Source organism: Halichoerus grypus, chromosome 2 (assembly GCF_964656455.1).
Source record: "Halichoerus grypus chromosome 2, mHalGry1.hap1.1, whole genome shotgun sequence".
Taxonomy (NCBI): domain Eukaryota; kingdom Metazoa; phylum Chordata; class Mammalia; order Carnivora; family Phocidae; genus Halichoerus; species Halichoerus grypus.
Genome location: NC_135713.1, coordinates 81,110,472 through 81,125,961, shown reverse-complemented (window position 1 = coordinate 81,125,961; position 15,490 = coordinate 81,110,472). Strand labels below are relative to the sequence as shown.

General features: G+C 35.3%; 1 protein-coding gene across 8 annotated transcripts in view; it reads right to left on the bottom strand.

Annotated features, from left to right (window-relative positions):
- ARB2A (ARB2 cotranscriptional regulator A) overlaps positions 1-15,490 on the bottom strand; it is a 405,509-nt gene that overhangs the window by 7,829 nt on the left and 382,190 nt on the right. For 4 of the 8 annotated variants that reach the window (XM_036094063.2, XM_036094058.2, XM_036094068.2 and 1 more), the window contains one exon: positions 1,912-2,203. The exons of the other annotated variants lie outside the window; for them this stretch is intronic. In XM_036094063.2, the coding sequence (XP_035949956.1) occupies positions 1,956-2,203 (248 nt within the window). In that variant the 3' untranslated portion in view covers positions 1,912-1,955. The remainder of the gene's footprint in view (positions 1-1,911; positions 2,204-15,490) is intronic. 8 annotated transcript variants of the gene reach the window in all.

The window sequence follows — 15,490 nt, the reverse complement described above, 5'->3', positions numbered from 1 at the left end:
AGTAGGTGGATCATGTTATCTTTAGAATTCATTTCAAGATAGTAAAAGCACTACATAATATTTGTTTTAGGGGAGATATTTAGATGATCCAAGTGTCAGCTTAAATAAAAATGAATAGTTAATTCATTTTTTTTATTATATTAGAGATTAATTTTCCCTATAATCTGAACCCTACTCTATCTCTTTTATCCTATGCAGAGTAGAAAATGCCTTTTATTTCTCTTAATGTTTCTTCCATAAATATTGTTTGTCAATGATGTTATTTGTGAAATAACCAAAAGGCAGGGGACAGGGGATCCTCCATAAAATACTACACTGAATATTTATCCTTTACCTATTCTTGTTTTAAAAAAATGAATTGTAGCAAATTTCAAAGTGGTAAAGATAGCACAAATGGTCAAAAGGATTAGAAACTTAAAGTATGAAGTATGAGACTGTAAATCATATGAGAATGATCAAATTGCTAAAATGTGTCATTTGTTTTCCCCAAAGATTATATATTTTTAAAAAGTGTCTTGTAATGGAACTGAGAAAGAGGGAGGCTACATTTATATAATAGCATTTAGAAATTAAACAAAAATGGTTGGAAATAGCACTGAGAGTGGAACGCTCAAAGAATAGGGAAAGAGAGAAGAAAACATTGCTGTATCTTCTGTCTTGTCTATTTCCTTTACTTCTTCCTGTGATGACTTCAATCCAAGTGTTTCTTACAAGTCTGCCTTGTCCACACTCCTCTTCACTTGATCTTAGTGCTTACATTTTTTTGGGCAAAAACTATGCCAAAATATGCTAGTGAGTTAGCAGCCAAAATCCTGATGTTTACTTTGGCAGATGTAGACTAGTCTGAAGCTGTACCTCATTTTATGCAGTAGATGTCTTAAAAACTTATATGTAAATAGAATTTCTGTAAATAGAATTTCTTTAAAGGAAGAAGTGGGTTATTTACCTCTTCAATGAAATCTTTTAATAAAGTGAAGAAATGTCTGGGAAAGCAAATAATCATTCTTCAAGTGATATTGCACACACACACGTATGCATGTGCGGACACACACACCACACACACATCAAATTTGCCAGAGATGAGGTTTACTAGTATAATGATGGGCAGTCTTAAGTTCTCACCAAAGAGATAATTTAGAAGAATTTCTTGGTCAGCTATTCGCTATTCTAATTATTGCTAGTCACCTTATTTTACATGGTCCTAGACCAAAAGGTCATGGAATAATTTCAACAATCTATGCATAATTTACATTTTACAGTCTGGTTTAGAATAGGGAATATAACTGTTGACAGAGTCACTTTTGAATACAAAATATAATTTTTATGTCTTTGTTTTGGGGCACGGGAAACTAGCAAGTGCCCCTACTCTCTCACTGACATTCCCCAATCCCTCCCCCACCAAAAAGGGTTTTTTTTTTTTTTAAAGCAAGAGGTAATGAATAAATTTTGTTTCCTAAGATAAAGGGGGAAAGAAAAAAAAACCTAGAAAGATATGAAACATTAATATTAACAAGATAACATGTCTATGATACCTTCAAAATGACAAGGTTTGATTTTAAAAATTGATCTTTAACAAGAGAAAGAAATATGGGCAATTAGGAAGTAATGAAGACCCTGTCAATATAGCTATGTTGATAATAACAGGTAAGGGAATTCTTGAGAAAATCTAATTTATAAAAATCAAGAGGTCTGTAATATGCATTATTGAGTCCCACTGGGATTAACTAATGAATTTATGAGCTCACCAGCAGTTATTTTTAGACAGTTATAAAGAATTAGAGAAATACCAGAGCACTGAAAAATAATGTGCCTTCTAAAAAGAAATAAAATGTAACTACTAAAATTCATTTTAAAATGAATTCTAGAGCTTCTAAGAAGAACATCATTAACCACCCGCCCCCCACAACTTACCAATATTTGAACAGAGAAGGGCTCCTAATGGAGACTCTCCCAAGTTAGAAGGCGAAAGTGTGAGACTCAGCCACTGCCGGGAGTAGTAAGTGGAGTGGAGTGAGCTGTTCATTGGGACCGTGTGAGGGAAATGCCAAGAGCAGCTTAGTAAACATGTTGCATTGCCTTGTTAAATTGTGTAAGAAGTAGGCAAATCTCTTTGCATTGCATGGAAAATGCAATATGGTTAAAGCTGAAATTGTGTTGAGACCTGAAGGCAAGTTGTCAAGCTTAACCAGAAATAAGAGACAGGCTGAAACAAAGACATAAACTCAGTGTTAGAAACTTTTGGGTCACATGCAGCTTCTGGGCATCCTGTCCTTTCCTTCACCTTCTTTTCTAGATTTCTCATCTATGGAAGGGGAGTTGGGGGTGAGGTGGGGGCTGGGTATGGCACAGGGCATCTCAAGACCCAGGAAACAACTCTAGGCAGCAAACTTACTCTTAGGCAGAGTAGACAGCCTGCAGTAGCTGTGGGTCTCTGATATTAAACCTAGAAGACCTCTCTCTCTAATCAACCGCTTAACCAATAAAAAATGGATACATTTTTATTGCTTCAATTGCCTATCAAACCCAGACAGCCGGGGTAGAAGTGCTTTCTTTGGTTTTAATTCTTGTCTCATGTAACACTCCTACTGTTGCCACAAGGCCTGACCTCCAGGGATACTGTTTCCCTTTAAAATTTGAACCTAGGTTTGGGCAAACGCTCCCTTTTTCCAGTTTCCCTTTGTCATTTTCCAAAGGAATTTTACTAAGGGATTGTAAGAAGATAGAGCCCTGAACAAGGGAATGCAAAGAACCAAAAATATAGTCATTTCCATAAGTACAGATTCCTAATTCTATTATTCCCAACACAATCATCAGCAAAGAGCTTTACTGGACTCCATTTTAAAACAGTGCTCTGCCCAACAGGGCTGGTACAACCTGACAGGTATCTTGTCAGGCTTCCCTTTCTCCTGGCTTCTCTGTCTGTTACTAGATAGATATCAATGACTTAGGGCTGCTAGTTTGACTCTGCATGTATCAGCGGAAGGTGAGGAGCTGGGGAGTGGGGAGGGAGGGAGGGAGAGAGAGAATGAACTGCAAAATACTTTCCTTACTTCAAAACCAAACTAAACCAAACCAAACCATTTACTAGTTCAAATATCCAAATCTTTTGTGGTCCTCCTTTCTCAAACGTGGAGTCTACTCTAAATGATATATTTTGTGGGCAGATAGTTTTTCCAGAGGTTCTGTGATTGATTAATTCATACATTCATACATATATTTATTATATGCCAGGCACTATTTCTTGGGGCTGAGGATGCAGTGGTGAGCAAGATAAATAAACGCACCACTCTTGTAGCATATTGCTAGTGCAGATGACAGACAATAAACAAGTAAACCACCGAACATGATAATTTCAGAGAGTCAGAACACTGTGAAGAAAACACAGCAAGTGGATGTGAAGAGAAAGAGGAAGGAAGATGTGGTGGGACGAGGAGAGACGGTCATCAATGTAGACGAGGTGAAGACTTCTGACCTGAGACCTGAAGGGCAAGGCAGACAAAGTTCTGGGGGCAGAGTGCAGTCGGCAGAGTTCTGGAGGAGCAGGAGCAGAGGCTCTGAGGAGGAAAAGAGCTTGTCACAGTTGAGGAACTGAAACGCTAGAGTGACTGGAGCACTGTGGGTCAGGGGAGGTGGTAGAAGATGATTCAGAGGTGGGCAGCCTCCAAGCCATAGGAGGTATCGAAGGCCATAGTGAAAGGTTTGGCTATTATTCCAAGTGCAGTGAAAGAGCTGTTTGCAGAGTTCTGAGCAGAGGAGAATTAAATGTGACTTGTGTTTTAAAAAAGAAGACAGGTTGGTATGTGAATGGTGGATGGATTATGGGGAGTTAGAATGAAGGACTACATTTATCCTGATTGCATTTATCGACTCCACCCACCTCTAGAGCGTTCTCTGGGGCACACTCTTTGGAATATAAAATCCACTTACTGATAGTTCACATAAATAAATTAATGATATAGTAATAGTAATATGCAGTAAGAGTTGAAAGAGACTAATAAAATAGTATTTCCAAGAACTGAATACAAAATGGAGTTGAACTAGGAAAAACGGTTTCCTAACAATTTTGCTCCTGTGATTTATGCTGATAACTCTGCTTTCTCAGCCCTTAGAAGCACTGTTGCGTGTGGTGGGAAGGTACTGGGAAGGCGAATATGCTGTCACAGCATTCCATTTCTGCAAGCAGTCCAGAGGAGACTGCTGGGCTTACTCTCCACACAGGCATTTCCACGGAGTTCTTCATTTCTATGAATGGACACAACATTCTCTTAACTACTGCAGCTCAAAGCCTCTCAGCCATCTTTGATTTTTCTCCTCCCTTGTTTGTGGTCTCCTGATGCAGTTACCAAATCCCAACAATTACACCTTAGCAAAGTTTTTCCAATCTCCTTCTCCTTTTCTAATCCCTCTGTTATCACTCTAGATTTAATGACCTATCATTTAGAATCTTGAAACTTCCTCCTAACTCATTTCATTGCCTTCAACCTCTCCTCCTCTATTTTGTACCTCACTTGCTACCAGATGAAAAATTCTAAAGTATCATTTGTGTCACATGCCTCTTTCTCTGTTCAAAAATATCCAATAGCTCTCCATAATCTATTAAATCAAGTAGAAATTCCTTAATATGGTTTAAAGCTCTTCATTCTCTGGCTCCAGACTTCTTTTCTGAGTTTATTTCTCAATTCTTCTATAAGTATCCCCTATCCTCCCAGGACCTGCTCAATTGACATTTTTAAAACCTTTTCAAAATCTCAGGGACTGGACATCTGTGATTCTGAAGTTCAGCCAGAGAAGAAATTATCATTTCTGATTTTGAAGTTTTGAAGAGGCAGGGGTCAAACTTTATTCATTTTGAATGCAGATTGATAAATACACCTTACATTGAAGTGTATGTTAGCTTTTGGAGTTAAGAAATAAATTCCTCTAAAATTGGAATATAATGACAGTTGGATACGCTATAACTAAAAGCTGAAGGAAGTAGAATGTTTTTCTTGCTCTCTTCAAAAAACTGATGAGGTGATGATCCACAGTCCATTAGCCACTAGTTGATAAGCACTGACAAATACTCAAAGTATCTTCCAGATCTCTTTAGATAAAATGTTGTGCTTATCTAGTAAATACAATTTGCTAGCATCAAAAGAGGTTTAGATAAGTGTCAGAACTGAGAACTCTAGAAAACTTTAACTGTAATTGTTCAAGAGCTTGTATTCCCAAGATGTAGTTGGCTTGGTCTAAATTTAGATGCAGATAGAAACATACCAAATATAAAAGAGTAAAGATGTGGAAAGGACCCTGGGTAAAATTTTATTCAACAGTTTCATTTCCAGGTAAGAAATCTAAAGTTAAGAGAGGTTGTGATAGGCCAGAGGCACACAGACATTTTGCCCTAATACAGTCAATATTTACAAATCAGTAAAACACTGGAACAGTAAAAAATTTCAGAAGATGTATGTCTGACTGCTTTAAGATCCAGTTTAATATTTACTTCCTCTAATAAGCTGTCTTTGGTTAGCTTTACCCCATAGCAGCTACCCCCTTTCTTTATGTTTCAGTATTTTGTATATAGTGTATACTATACTGTCATATACCTGTTTTGCTTAACTAGTTATTTCATGTATGAAAAATACCTTGCTTTATCTCCAAATCCTTTGGTGGGGGTAATGCTTCAAAACATTTTATTCCAGAAATCATGGTTGAGGATTAATAGATGTTTGTTATATAAACAACTGCCTGGAACAGAATTCACCAGAAAACTGATGCTTATTAAATGCTATTAAAATATAATAAAGCATGGAATCATAAGCCTTTTCTGTGGTTTTTGCATTATTTTAATGATAATTCCCATTTTGAAATTAGGGAAAAGGAGGCATACAGAAGATCATGGCAGTAAAAACTTGTGAATTTAGAAAGCAAAGTGCTACTGGTATTCTGAATACGTAGATAAACTACGATATGAATTTTTGTAACCACACCATCATTTGTATTGCTTTGTCAGGCTTTCAAAAGCAGACATGTTTGTTTCGCAGCCAACAAAAGGAGCAGGAAAGCAGAGAGTCAGGAGGAGATAGTAAAGTAGTCATAATAGATTGCCCAAGTTACTTAAATTATTCTGAATTATACTAAAGCCTATAGGCCAATTTGGGGAGAACTGATATATTTACAATACCGAGTGTTCCAATCAATGAACATTACATATTTTGTCACTTATTTAGATCATCTTTAATGCTTCTTAATAAGGCTTTATCATTTTCTCCATAGAGAATTTGAACTTCATTTTTAATTAAGCTAATAAGTACACTTTTTATTTTGAGATACTTGTAGATTCATAAGGACTTATAAGAAATAACAGATTCATCCTGTGTCCCTTTTATACTTTTCCTCAATAGTAGTATCTTGTAAAACCATATTATAATACTACAGTGCTCTAGTTAAGATACAGAACATTGCCATCACCATAAATATAACTCATGTACCCTTTTATAGCCATGCTCACTTCTCTTCCAGCCCCTCCCTCACCCCGGCAACCACTAATCTGTTCTCCATTTCTATAATTTTGTCATTTCAAGGAAGTTATATAAATGGAATTATACAGTATGTAACACCTTGGGATTGGCTTTTTTATTCATCTTAGTTCTTTAGAGATTTATCCAGATTGTTTTGCACCAATAGCTTGTTCCTTTTTACTGCTGAGTAGTATTCCATGGTGTGGACGTACTAGAGTTTGTTTAACCATTCACCTGTTGAAGGACATCTGGGTTGTTTCCAGTTTTTTGGCTATTATGAATAAAGCTGCTATAAACATTCATGTACAAATTTTTGTCTGAGATAATCTTCATTTTTCTGGGATAAATGCCCAAGAGTGCAACTGCTGGCTAAATATTAGTTACATGCTTAGTTTTTAAAGAAACTACCACACTATTTTCCAGAGTCATTGTACAACCAGATGGTCAACTATGTCAATGTAACTGAGTTCCAGGAAAAACTTGGACACCAAGGTTTAGGTGAGCTTCCCTGATTTGCAATACTCCATGTGTATTCTCACACATTGTTGCTGAAAGAAGACAGCACTGTTTGTGACTTGACTTGAAGAGGACTACTGGAAACTCATCCTTGGAACTTTCCTACACTGTGCCTTACATGTCTCTTCCTCGACCGATTTTAATTTTACCCTTTTGCTATACTAGACTGTCGCTGTGACTCTAACAGCTTTCAGTGACTTCTGTGAGTACTTCTGGCAAACGCTCAAACCTGAAGGCAGTCTCAGGGACACGCGCTTACATTGGTATCAGAAGTGACAGTGGTCTTGGGGACTCTAGAAGTTTGTATCTACAAAAACATCTTGCTGGGCTTTTGACAGGAATTATGTTAAACCTGCACAGCAATTTGGAGAGAAAGAACATCTTTACTATGTTGAGTGAAACTTCGAACATGATGTATTTCTTAGCTTTATTTTTTAGTACGGCATATTTGGTGACACTACTATAAATGGATCTTTAACTACTTGTCATTGGAATATAGAAAGACAATTGACTTTTTTATTTTATTTTTTTAAAGTTTTTTTTTTAAGATTTTATTTATTTTTGTTGACAGAGAGATAGAGAGCACAAGTAGGCAGATAGGCAGGCAGAGGGAAAGGGAGAAGCAGGCTCCCCGCTGAGCAGGGAGCCCAACGTCGGGCTCGATCCCAGGACCCTGGGATCACGACCTGAGCCGAAGGCAGCCACTTAACTGACTGAGCCACCCAGGCGCCCCGACAATTGACTTTTGTATAATGATTCTGTACCCAGCAACCTTGCTAAATTATACATTTCAATGTTATGTAATTTTATTTTATTTTTTTTAAAGATTTATTTATTTGTCAGAGAGAGAGAGAGCATAGGTGGAGGGAGCGGCAGGCAGAGGGAGAAGCAGGCTCCCTGCTGAGCAAGGAGCCTGGTGCGGGACTCAATCTCAGGACCCTGGGATCATGACCTGAGCCAAAGGCAGATGCTTAACAACTGAGCCACCCAGGCGTCCCGCTAAATTATACATTTCATCCAAAAGATTTATCTACAGATTTTGAATTTTCTACATAAATAATCATATCATATGTGAAAAACTTCATTTTTTTTTCTAATTCTTATAGCTTTTATTTCCTCCAGTTATAAATTAAGGAAAACTTTTAAAAAATAGCCTCAAATGTATTTACACCACTAATTATTGAGAAGAATATGATATCACATGAAGCTAATTATTATAAATAATATAAAACTGGCATGAAATGACCACATTTTTTATTTTGATTGATTTCTTGATGTTAGACTTACAAAAGACCTAGCTCTGTCAGGTAATGTCATCTAGTTGCTGACTGTTGGTCATGAAAGTTTTCTGTTACCTTGTAACAGACACTGACAGCTTCTGGAATGTCAGTTATGCTCCTAACAATGTGATTTCTTTTCATCCTCGTTAGTAATGTAGAAATAGACTATTTTTGTTACCTTCAGCCTCCAAGTCTAGAGTTGCCTTCACGCTGTCTGGTAATACTTTAATTTCCTTACCAGTTCTCTTCCCCAAAGATTTCCTCTCTGAATATCTTAAGAAAAAAAAAAAAAAAATCCCAGGATGCAACTGCCTTGTACATGGCAAGAATCTTCAAAGGATCCTGAACTTATTGACACAACAGCATTAATACATAAAGAATAACATCTTCCATTAAGATAAAGATGCACTCATTTTTAATTAAATACATGTATTCACAAATATGTAAACATAGCAAATTCCTACTTATGGACTAGTTTAGAAAATGACATGGAAACATATTACACAGGACTGAATACTAAATACCACATGATATTTCAGATTATCAGGATAGGGAAAATTCATGAGCACTCAAATTAACATTAAGTTCCCCTAGGGACTGATTTACAATAAAGATTGAACAGAACCAGATATGGCTAAACAATTACTAGAAAGAGCTATGAAAATTATTTAGAATTGTAATCCTTATTGCATTTATACTGAACTTTATCCTAAAAAAGTTTCGAAACTCTAATTGGGCTTCCCATATAGATTTCTGTGCAACTGTCCAGAAGACTTCTAGACTGAAATCTTTCATTATTGTTCAAGGAACTTCTTCTCAGGAATTAAATTTACTTCTGGGTTTGTAAGAACTCTTTCTGTTTCAAACTTTCCTTTCTCTTTCTTTCTTTCTCTTTCTTTCTTTCTTCCTTCCTTCCTTCCTTCCTTTCTTTCTCTTTCTCTCTCTCATTCTTTCTCTCTCTCTTTCTCTAAAAGAGAGAGAGAGGAGGGGGAGAAGGAGAGAGAGAATCTTAAGCAGGCTCCACGCCCAGTGCAGAGCCCGCCTTGGGACTTGATCTTGACTCTGAGATCATGACCTGAGCTGAAATCAAGAGTTGGACACTTAACTGAATGAGCCACCCAGTCGCCCCTAGGTTTGTAAAAACTTTTAATTGAGGTTTGAGATGCTGTAATGGATGGAAAGTATATTTTACATGTGTTACAGAATTTGGCAAATACGTATTATTCCCCCTTCTTTGTTTTGTATTCTGGCTCTAAATAACATTACAAATTTAATTTTAATTTAATCATAAATATAATTAAAAAGTCCTCCCCCAAGTATTTTATTATTTAAATATTTTATTTATTATTTTATATAGAGAGAGTCTGAGTAGGGGGAGGGGCAGAGAGAGCAGAAGAGAGAGAATCCTAAGCAGACTCCACACTGAGCCAATATGGGGCTCGATTCTAGGACCCTGAGATCATGTCCTGAGCCAAAATCAAGAGTTGGGCACTTAATCGACTGAGTCAGCTAGGCACCCCATCCCCCAAGTATTTTAAAATCAGGGTGAGAATTATTACTTGGATCTTGTTAAAGTAGCAATGGATAGGCATTATTTCCCAAAGAATCTCAAATATATCCTTTGGGTATCACTACTAGGTGGATAGAATCTATTATTTTATTTCTATTCAACAGACAAAATTTAAAAAGTCACACTGATGGGAAAGCCCATGAATCCACTTACAAGGTTAGCTAAGGTGGAGGATTAATCTGCACAGTAAAAAAGAAAGATGTTGATTATTGAAAATAAGATGTCTTCAGTTAGTCAGATTTCAATGCTTCTGGGTCAACAATTTATATCCATTAGAAGAAAAATGAAGACTGGTAAACTTGCCTAAAAGAAGTTGCAAATGAAGGAAAACCTACATTATCAAGACAAAAGTACCTTAGGACTCCCATTAATAAAGAATGTTATAACCCATTTACTAGAAAAATATATTTACAAATTGTGAAAAGGGGGGCTAAAAGTTATACACCTTTACAGTGATTTAACAGTGAAAAATTTTAATAATATCATTATGTAAGAAAATAGTAGCAGAGTTACTTTTGCTTGTTTGTTTAAGAGTTACTTATCCATATCTGTTATTGAAAAAAGCATCTGAGATGACTTATATATATATATTATAGTAGGATAGAAGAAAAAGGAGTGAAGAATAAAAGGAGTTAGAGAAATAGGATAAAGGCAGGGATAAGGTGAGATTAATACATAATGTTGACTAATACAAAGACCTGTACAATTGATGGATGATGACCAAAATTTGACTGCACTTCCTATTAACCAATACAAAGAACGTTATACAACTGATCATGATGCACTGTACCTAGGTAATAAAAGCAAACCAGGTGTGAAGAACAGCTGTTTTTTATACTTGTGTCCTTAGTGCAGACTTACGCTACGACACTACAGAGCAGCTTGGGAGAAGTCACTCAGAGGACATCCAAATAATGTGTTTCAGGTGACCTGATAGTCTGTAATACTCTGGCTTGTTCAAGAGAAAAATTAATCATGTCTAAAGGAATGGATGGACAGTATCTCCTTTATATAACTCTATTATTTTTTAGATAATTGTATTATTTGTATTTTTGCCCAATAAGATTTGAGCAACAGAATTGTTGCTGAGGTTACATTCTCTGGCTGAACTTGGATGACATTATTTTTGTTATTTTGGGGTCATCAATATGCTTTAATATCTACTCCAGAGGTTATAAAGCCTAACTAGGATATGTGCCCGAATAGATGATTCCTCTATAAAAAATGGGGGCTAAGGGAGTGCTTGTGGGGAGGAAGGGCCAAGATTTGCTCAAAAAAAAAAAAAAAAAAAATCTGACTTCATTTCAATAGATGAAGAAGTAATTATAAAGGTCCTGTATTGGATAGCATGTCTGTAAAAACTTTCAGCTTAGGTATTACTGCAGCCACAAATCATCACTAATAAATAGCCCATAGAGGGGTGCCCTGGCTGGCTCAGTTGGTGGAATATGCCAGTCTTGATCTCAGGGTCATGAGTTCAAGCCCCATGCTGGGCCTAGTACTTAAAAAAAAATAGCCCATAGAATGTGGAGAATTTTAAAAATTCAATTTTAAGCTAGTAGGTTTAAAGTTGTAGTATGGTTGTAATATGTATTCCTAGTAATTATCATCATCATTAAGAAATAAAAGTTAAGGAGCGCCTGGGTGGCGCAGTCGGTTAAGCATCCGACTCTTGGTTTTGGCTCAGGTCATGATCTCCTGGTTGTGGCATCGAGACCCACCTCCGGCTCTGAGCTCAGCATGGAGTCTGCTTCAGATTCGCTCTCCCTCTCCCCCCTGCTCACTGTCTCTCAAATACATAAATAAAATCTTAAAAAAAAAAAAAAAAGGAAGTAAAAATTCAAACTAACTATTTCCTGTGTTCCTGGCATGGCAGTAAGCACTTTATCATACTAATTCATGTAAACCTGAGAATAATTTTTGCAAAGCAGGTGGTGTTGCCCTCATTTTGCTGATGAAAAAACGGAAGTCTGAAGAGGTTATGGAGCTTGCTAAAGGTCTCAATGCTAGTAAATAAGAACTAGGGACTTTGTTTTGTTCACCTTTTATTCCTATTGCCTAGGGCCATGCCTGACACCTAAAAGCTTCTGCATAAATATTTGTTGAAAGAGTGGAGTCCAAATGCCAGACTATTAAACTACAATACAGGGCTACTAGGGTATAAGCCAATACATGGTTTCAGTTTAAGGCAGCTGATCCCTTACTTCTTTCTTAAAGTAATGAGCCCTACTGTGTTGACTTCTTGTTTTGGTAAGTTAAGTGGGAAAATGATCGCTATCTTTGATATGCCAATGTAGACTTTTAGAAGACATTTTGGTGCATTCAAGATTTTTTTTTCCATATTCATATTCTTTTCCTGAGCTAGTAAGCTCAACTAGATCAAAGAGTGGGTTTGAATACTAAATGATTCACCTAACTTTACAGAATAAATATCCTCTATATATCACAATACAAACTGAATCCTGTAAAGGGTTCAGGAACATTCACAATTGTTGATCAGAGGGAGATAAAACTGGAACATATGGATGCTTCAGCAAAAGAATAGCCCAAACTGGAAAGCAGTTTTCTTACCAGTAGGTAACCAGTATACCACAGGCAAAAAAGAATGCAAACATTTAATGCATTTTTCTATTTAATTTCCGTCAACTCTCTTCTCCTTTCCTCATTACCTCATGAATTTAATCGTTTAAAGCCAGATGAAAACCTGCTGTAAGCTCTGTTTTGCTGGTTAGATTTTAAAAAGGTGGGTGTTAAACAGAGAAGTTAGCATAGGAGCCATGTCACCAAATGAAATGATGACCCACGCCACAGTGCTATGGTATGGAAACAGGTAGGTCAGTATGGGTCGTAGGTCAGCCCAGGACTTTGAAGAAATCTGTGTATCTGTTCTTTCTTTATATCCATATCATTATCTTTTTTGCTAAAAAAGCACCTTGAATGTGTCTTGACTGAGGGAAGATGAGCATTTGCTCCCAGATGACTATGGATAGCAATCTTTCATAAACCATAAATGCAAACCTATTGGAGAAAAAGCCTCAAGGTCAGTTCTTCTAACTTTAGACAGCCAATCAATAGGTCATTTCCTAAACATGAGGTTTCTATGCAACCACTCCAGAGCAGTATTTTTAACAAGAATAATTTTTTCCGACATAGTGCAAAAAGCTTGTTGTAGACTTACAACATTTTCAGAATGTTGTGAAAGAAATTTGTAACAGAAAGCAACATTTTCACTCTTATATAACTCACATCTCTTCCTCACAGGAAAGAGCCCCCAAAAGGATGAAGGGCAATATGGCCTCAGTGAAATACGCTGAATTGTAAAAATCTAGATTCTCATCTTTAAGGTGAAATAATGAAAATGTTAAGAATCTGGGATGATACAATGCACAAGACGCTGAAATGTAGTAACTACAATAATTAGTAGAGAACATTTTTTGAAATTTTGGGAATGATTTTTGCTTAAAATTTAAACTTGTATTTTACATATGCAAGTCAAAACACTGTACTGACTTTATAACTGATAATACTTCCTGCTTTATTTCAGATTTACACTGGACCTAAATTTAACAGTTCAAGTTTTATGACCACAGAGAAAATATCCAACTTATTCAGAAAAGTGACTATCTTACAAATTAAAGTTATAATTAAAGAAAGCAGTTCTAGAAAAAATAATTTCATTAAAAGTGAGTGTTAATATTCCTAACTCTGGACTTAAAAAATTCTCTTCTCATAGTTCAGACAGCATCGTGGACAGTCATATTAGCTCATAATTACATATTTAAAAAGAATATTATGTACTTAAAAATTATCAAATTATAAAATAAGACAAATAAGATGTATCATTATGAAGTACTGGTAACTCTTCACTTTGAAAAATTTCTCCTAAAAGTGACTGGAATAATCTTACAAGGCAAATTAAAACTTGTGGATTAAAACTATTTTAGATTTTCACAAGGGGAAAAAATAAGAATCTTTATATTTCTTAATCTATATAGTGACAGTCATTCTTGTATTATTCAATAGCCTATCAAAAAAAAAAATCTTGCTCTTTAATGAAGTCTCTGGTTAAACCATTTAAGTAGTGAAGTTTTAGGCCCCAGAACAAGACTATACAAATTTAAAACCACTAGAAATGTTGACAGATGCTTAATTACAGTGTTACATATGGAGGAAAACATACACAATTTGAGTGGATATTTTTATGAACGATTATCATTTAAAACAACTTTGGAAATAAAATTCATTTGTAACTATGTCATTCTTAATAAAAATTATTCTGTTCAGTCAGTATTTTTTCTTTATTTCTACTTACCTAAGTTCATCACAATTTTTGCAAGTAAATTCAAACATGAAGATATTCTTTTGGTCAGCATTTCAAGTTCCAAATTTTCTTTTATTAAAAAACATAAAATTTAGTGATAAATTGTGTATAGTGATGTGATTCTGATGCTTTATATTGAGAAATGAAAAGCACTGATTTGAATGTATTCTAAGGACTCAGAATTATTAAATTTAAAAATAAATTTTATTTTAAAAATAACTTCAGACTCACAAAAAAGTCACAAAATAATAATATCGTTGACTCCTAAATATCTTCAACCCAGATTTTCAGTTTTTAAAAACATTTGTCATATTTGTTTTATTATTTACTCTTTCATTTTGTGTACATACATACATATGCGTATACACAAATATTTTTTTCTTAACTATTTGAGAGTAGGTTGCAAATATCATGCCCTTTAGTATGTATTTCCTACCAACAATGAAATTCTGCTATGTAACTGCAGCTATAAAATTCAGATTTTACATTGATAGGATACTTTTTTAAAAACTCTACCATTTGTTTGCCAATTTTGCCAGTTGTCCATACGGTGTTTTTACTGTCTAGTACAGAATCTAGTCCAGGATCACAGAATGAAAACTATGAAGGTTTAATAATTATTTCCTTTTATTTCCATCCATTTTTATAGATGTTTAAAAAGATAGTTTCATTTGGTTTCAATTTGAAACTTCAGAATGACAACACTAATTCTATCACTAAGATCTATGATAGTTTTAGTCAATTATCTGCATAAAAACATACGAATATGATTAAAATATTCCTGTTGAAGGTTATATATCTATCAGTGAGTAACAAATATCCATTTGACTCTATTTTATAAAGAAGCTTGCAGTTCAGAAAGAAGAAAATTCCTATTTCAAGGCATGCCTTCCTGGGATTTTCTTGTTAGCTCTTGGAAGGTTATCTGAATTAAAATTTAAAAATCAGTCAAGTATTCTATTTGCTAGGAATTACAGTAAAATATTTATTCGATGAAGGGAAGACTGAAATCAGTGACTAAAGTCAAGTTTCTAAAATATTTGAGGCTTATATTCAACTATGACAATTTTCTTCCATACCCACTAGAAAATACAGAATTAACTGCATACATTGTTGCTAATGGCCTAGAAATAGTTTACACAGCTGAACTGAGGGACTTAAAATTTAAGATCTATTTCTGGCTACTCTATCAATATGCATGAAATTCTAGATAAGCCATTTAACTTTGATTTGTCCTAATTTCTCTATTTTTAAAAGCAGAAAAAGAAATGTTTGCCATACAGATATACTGCTAGGATTTTAG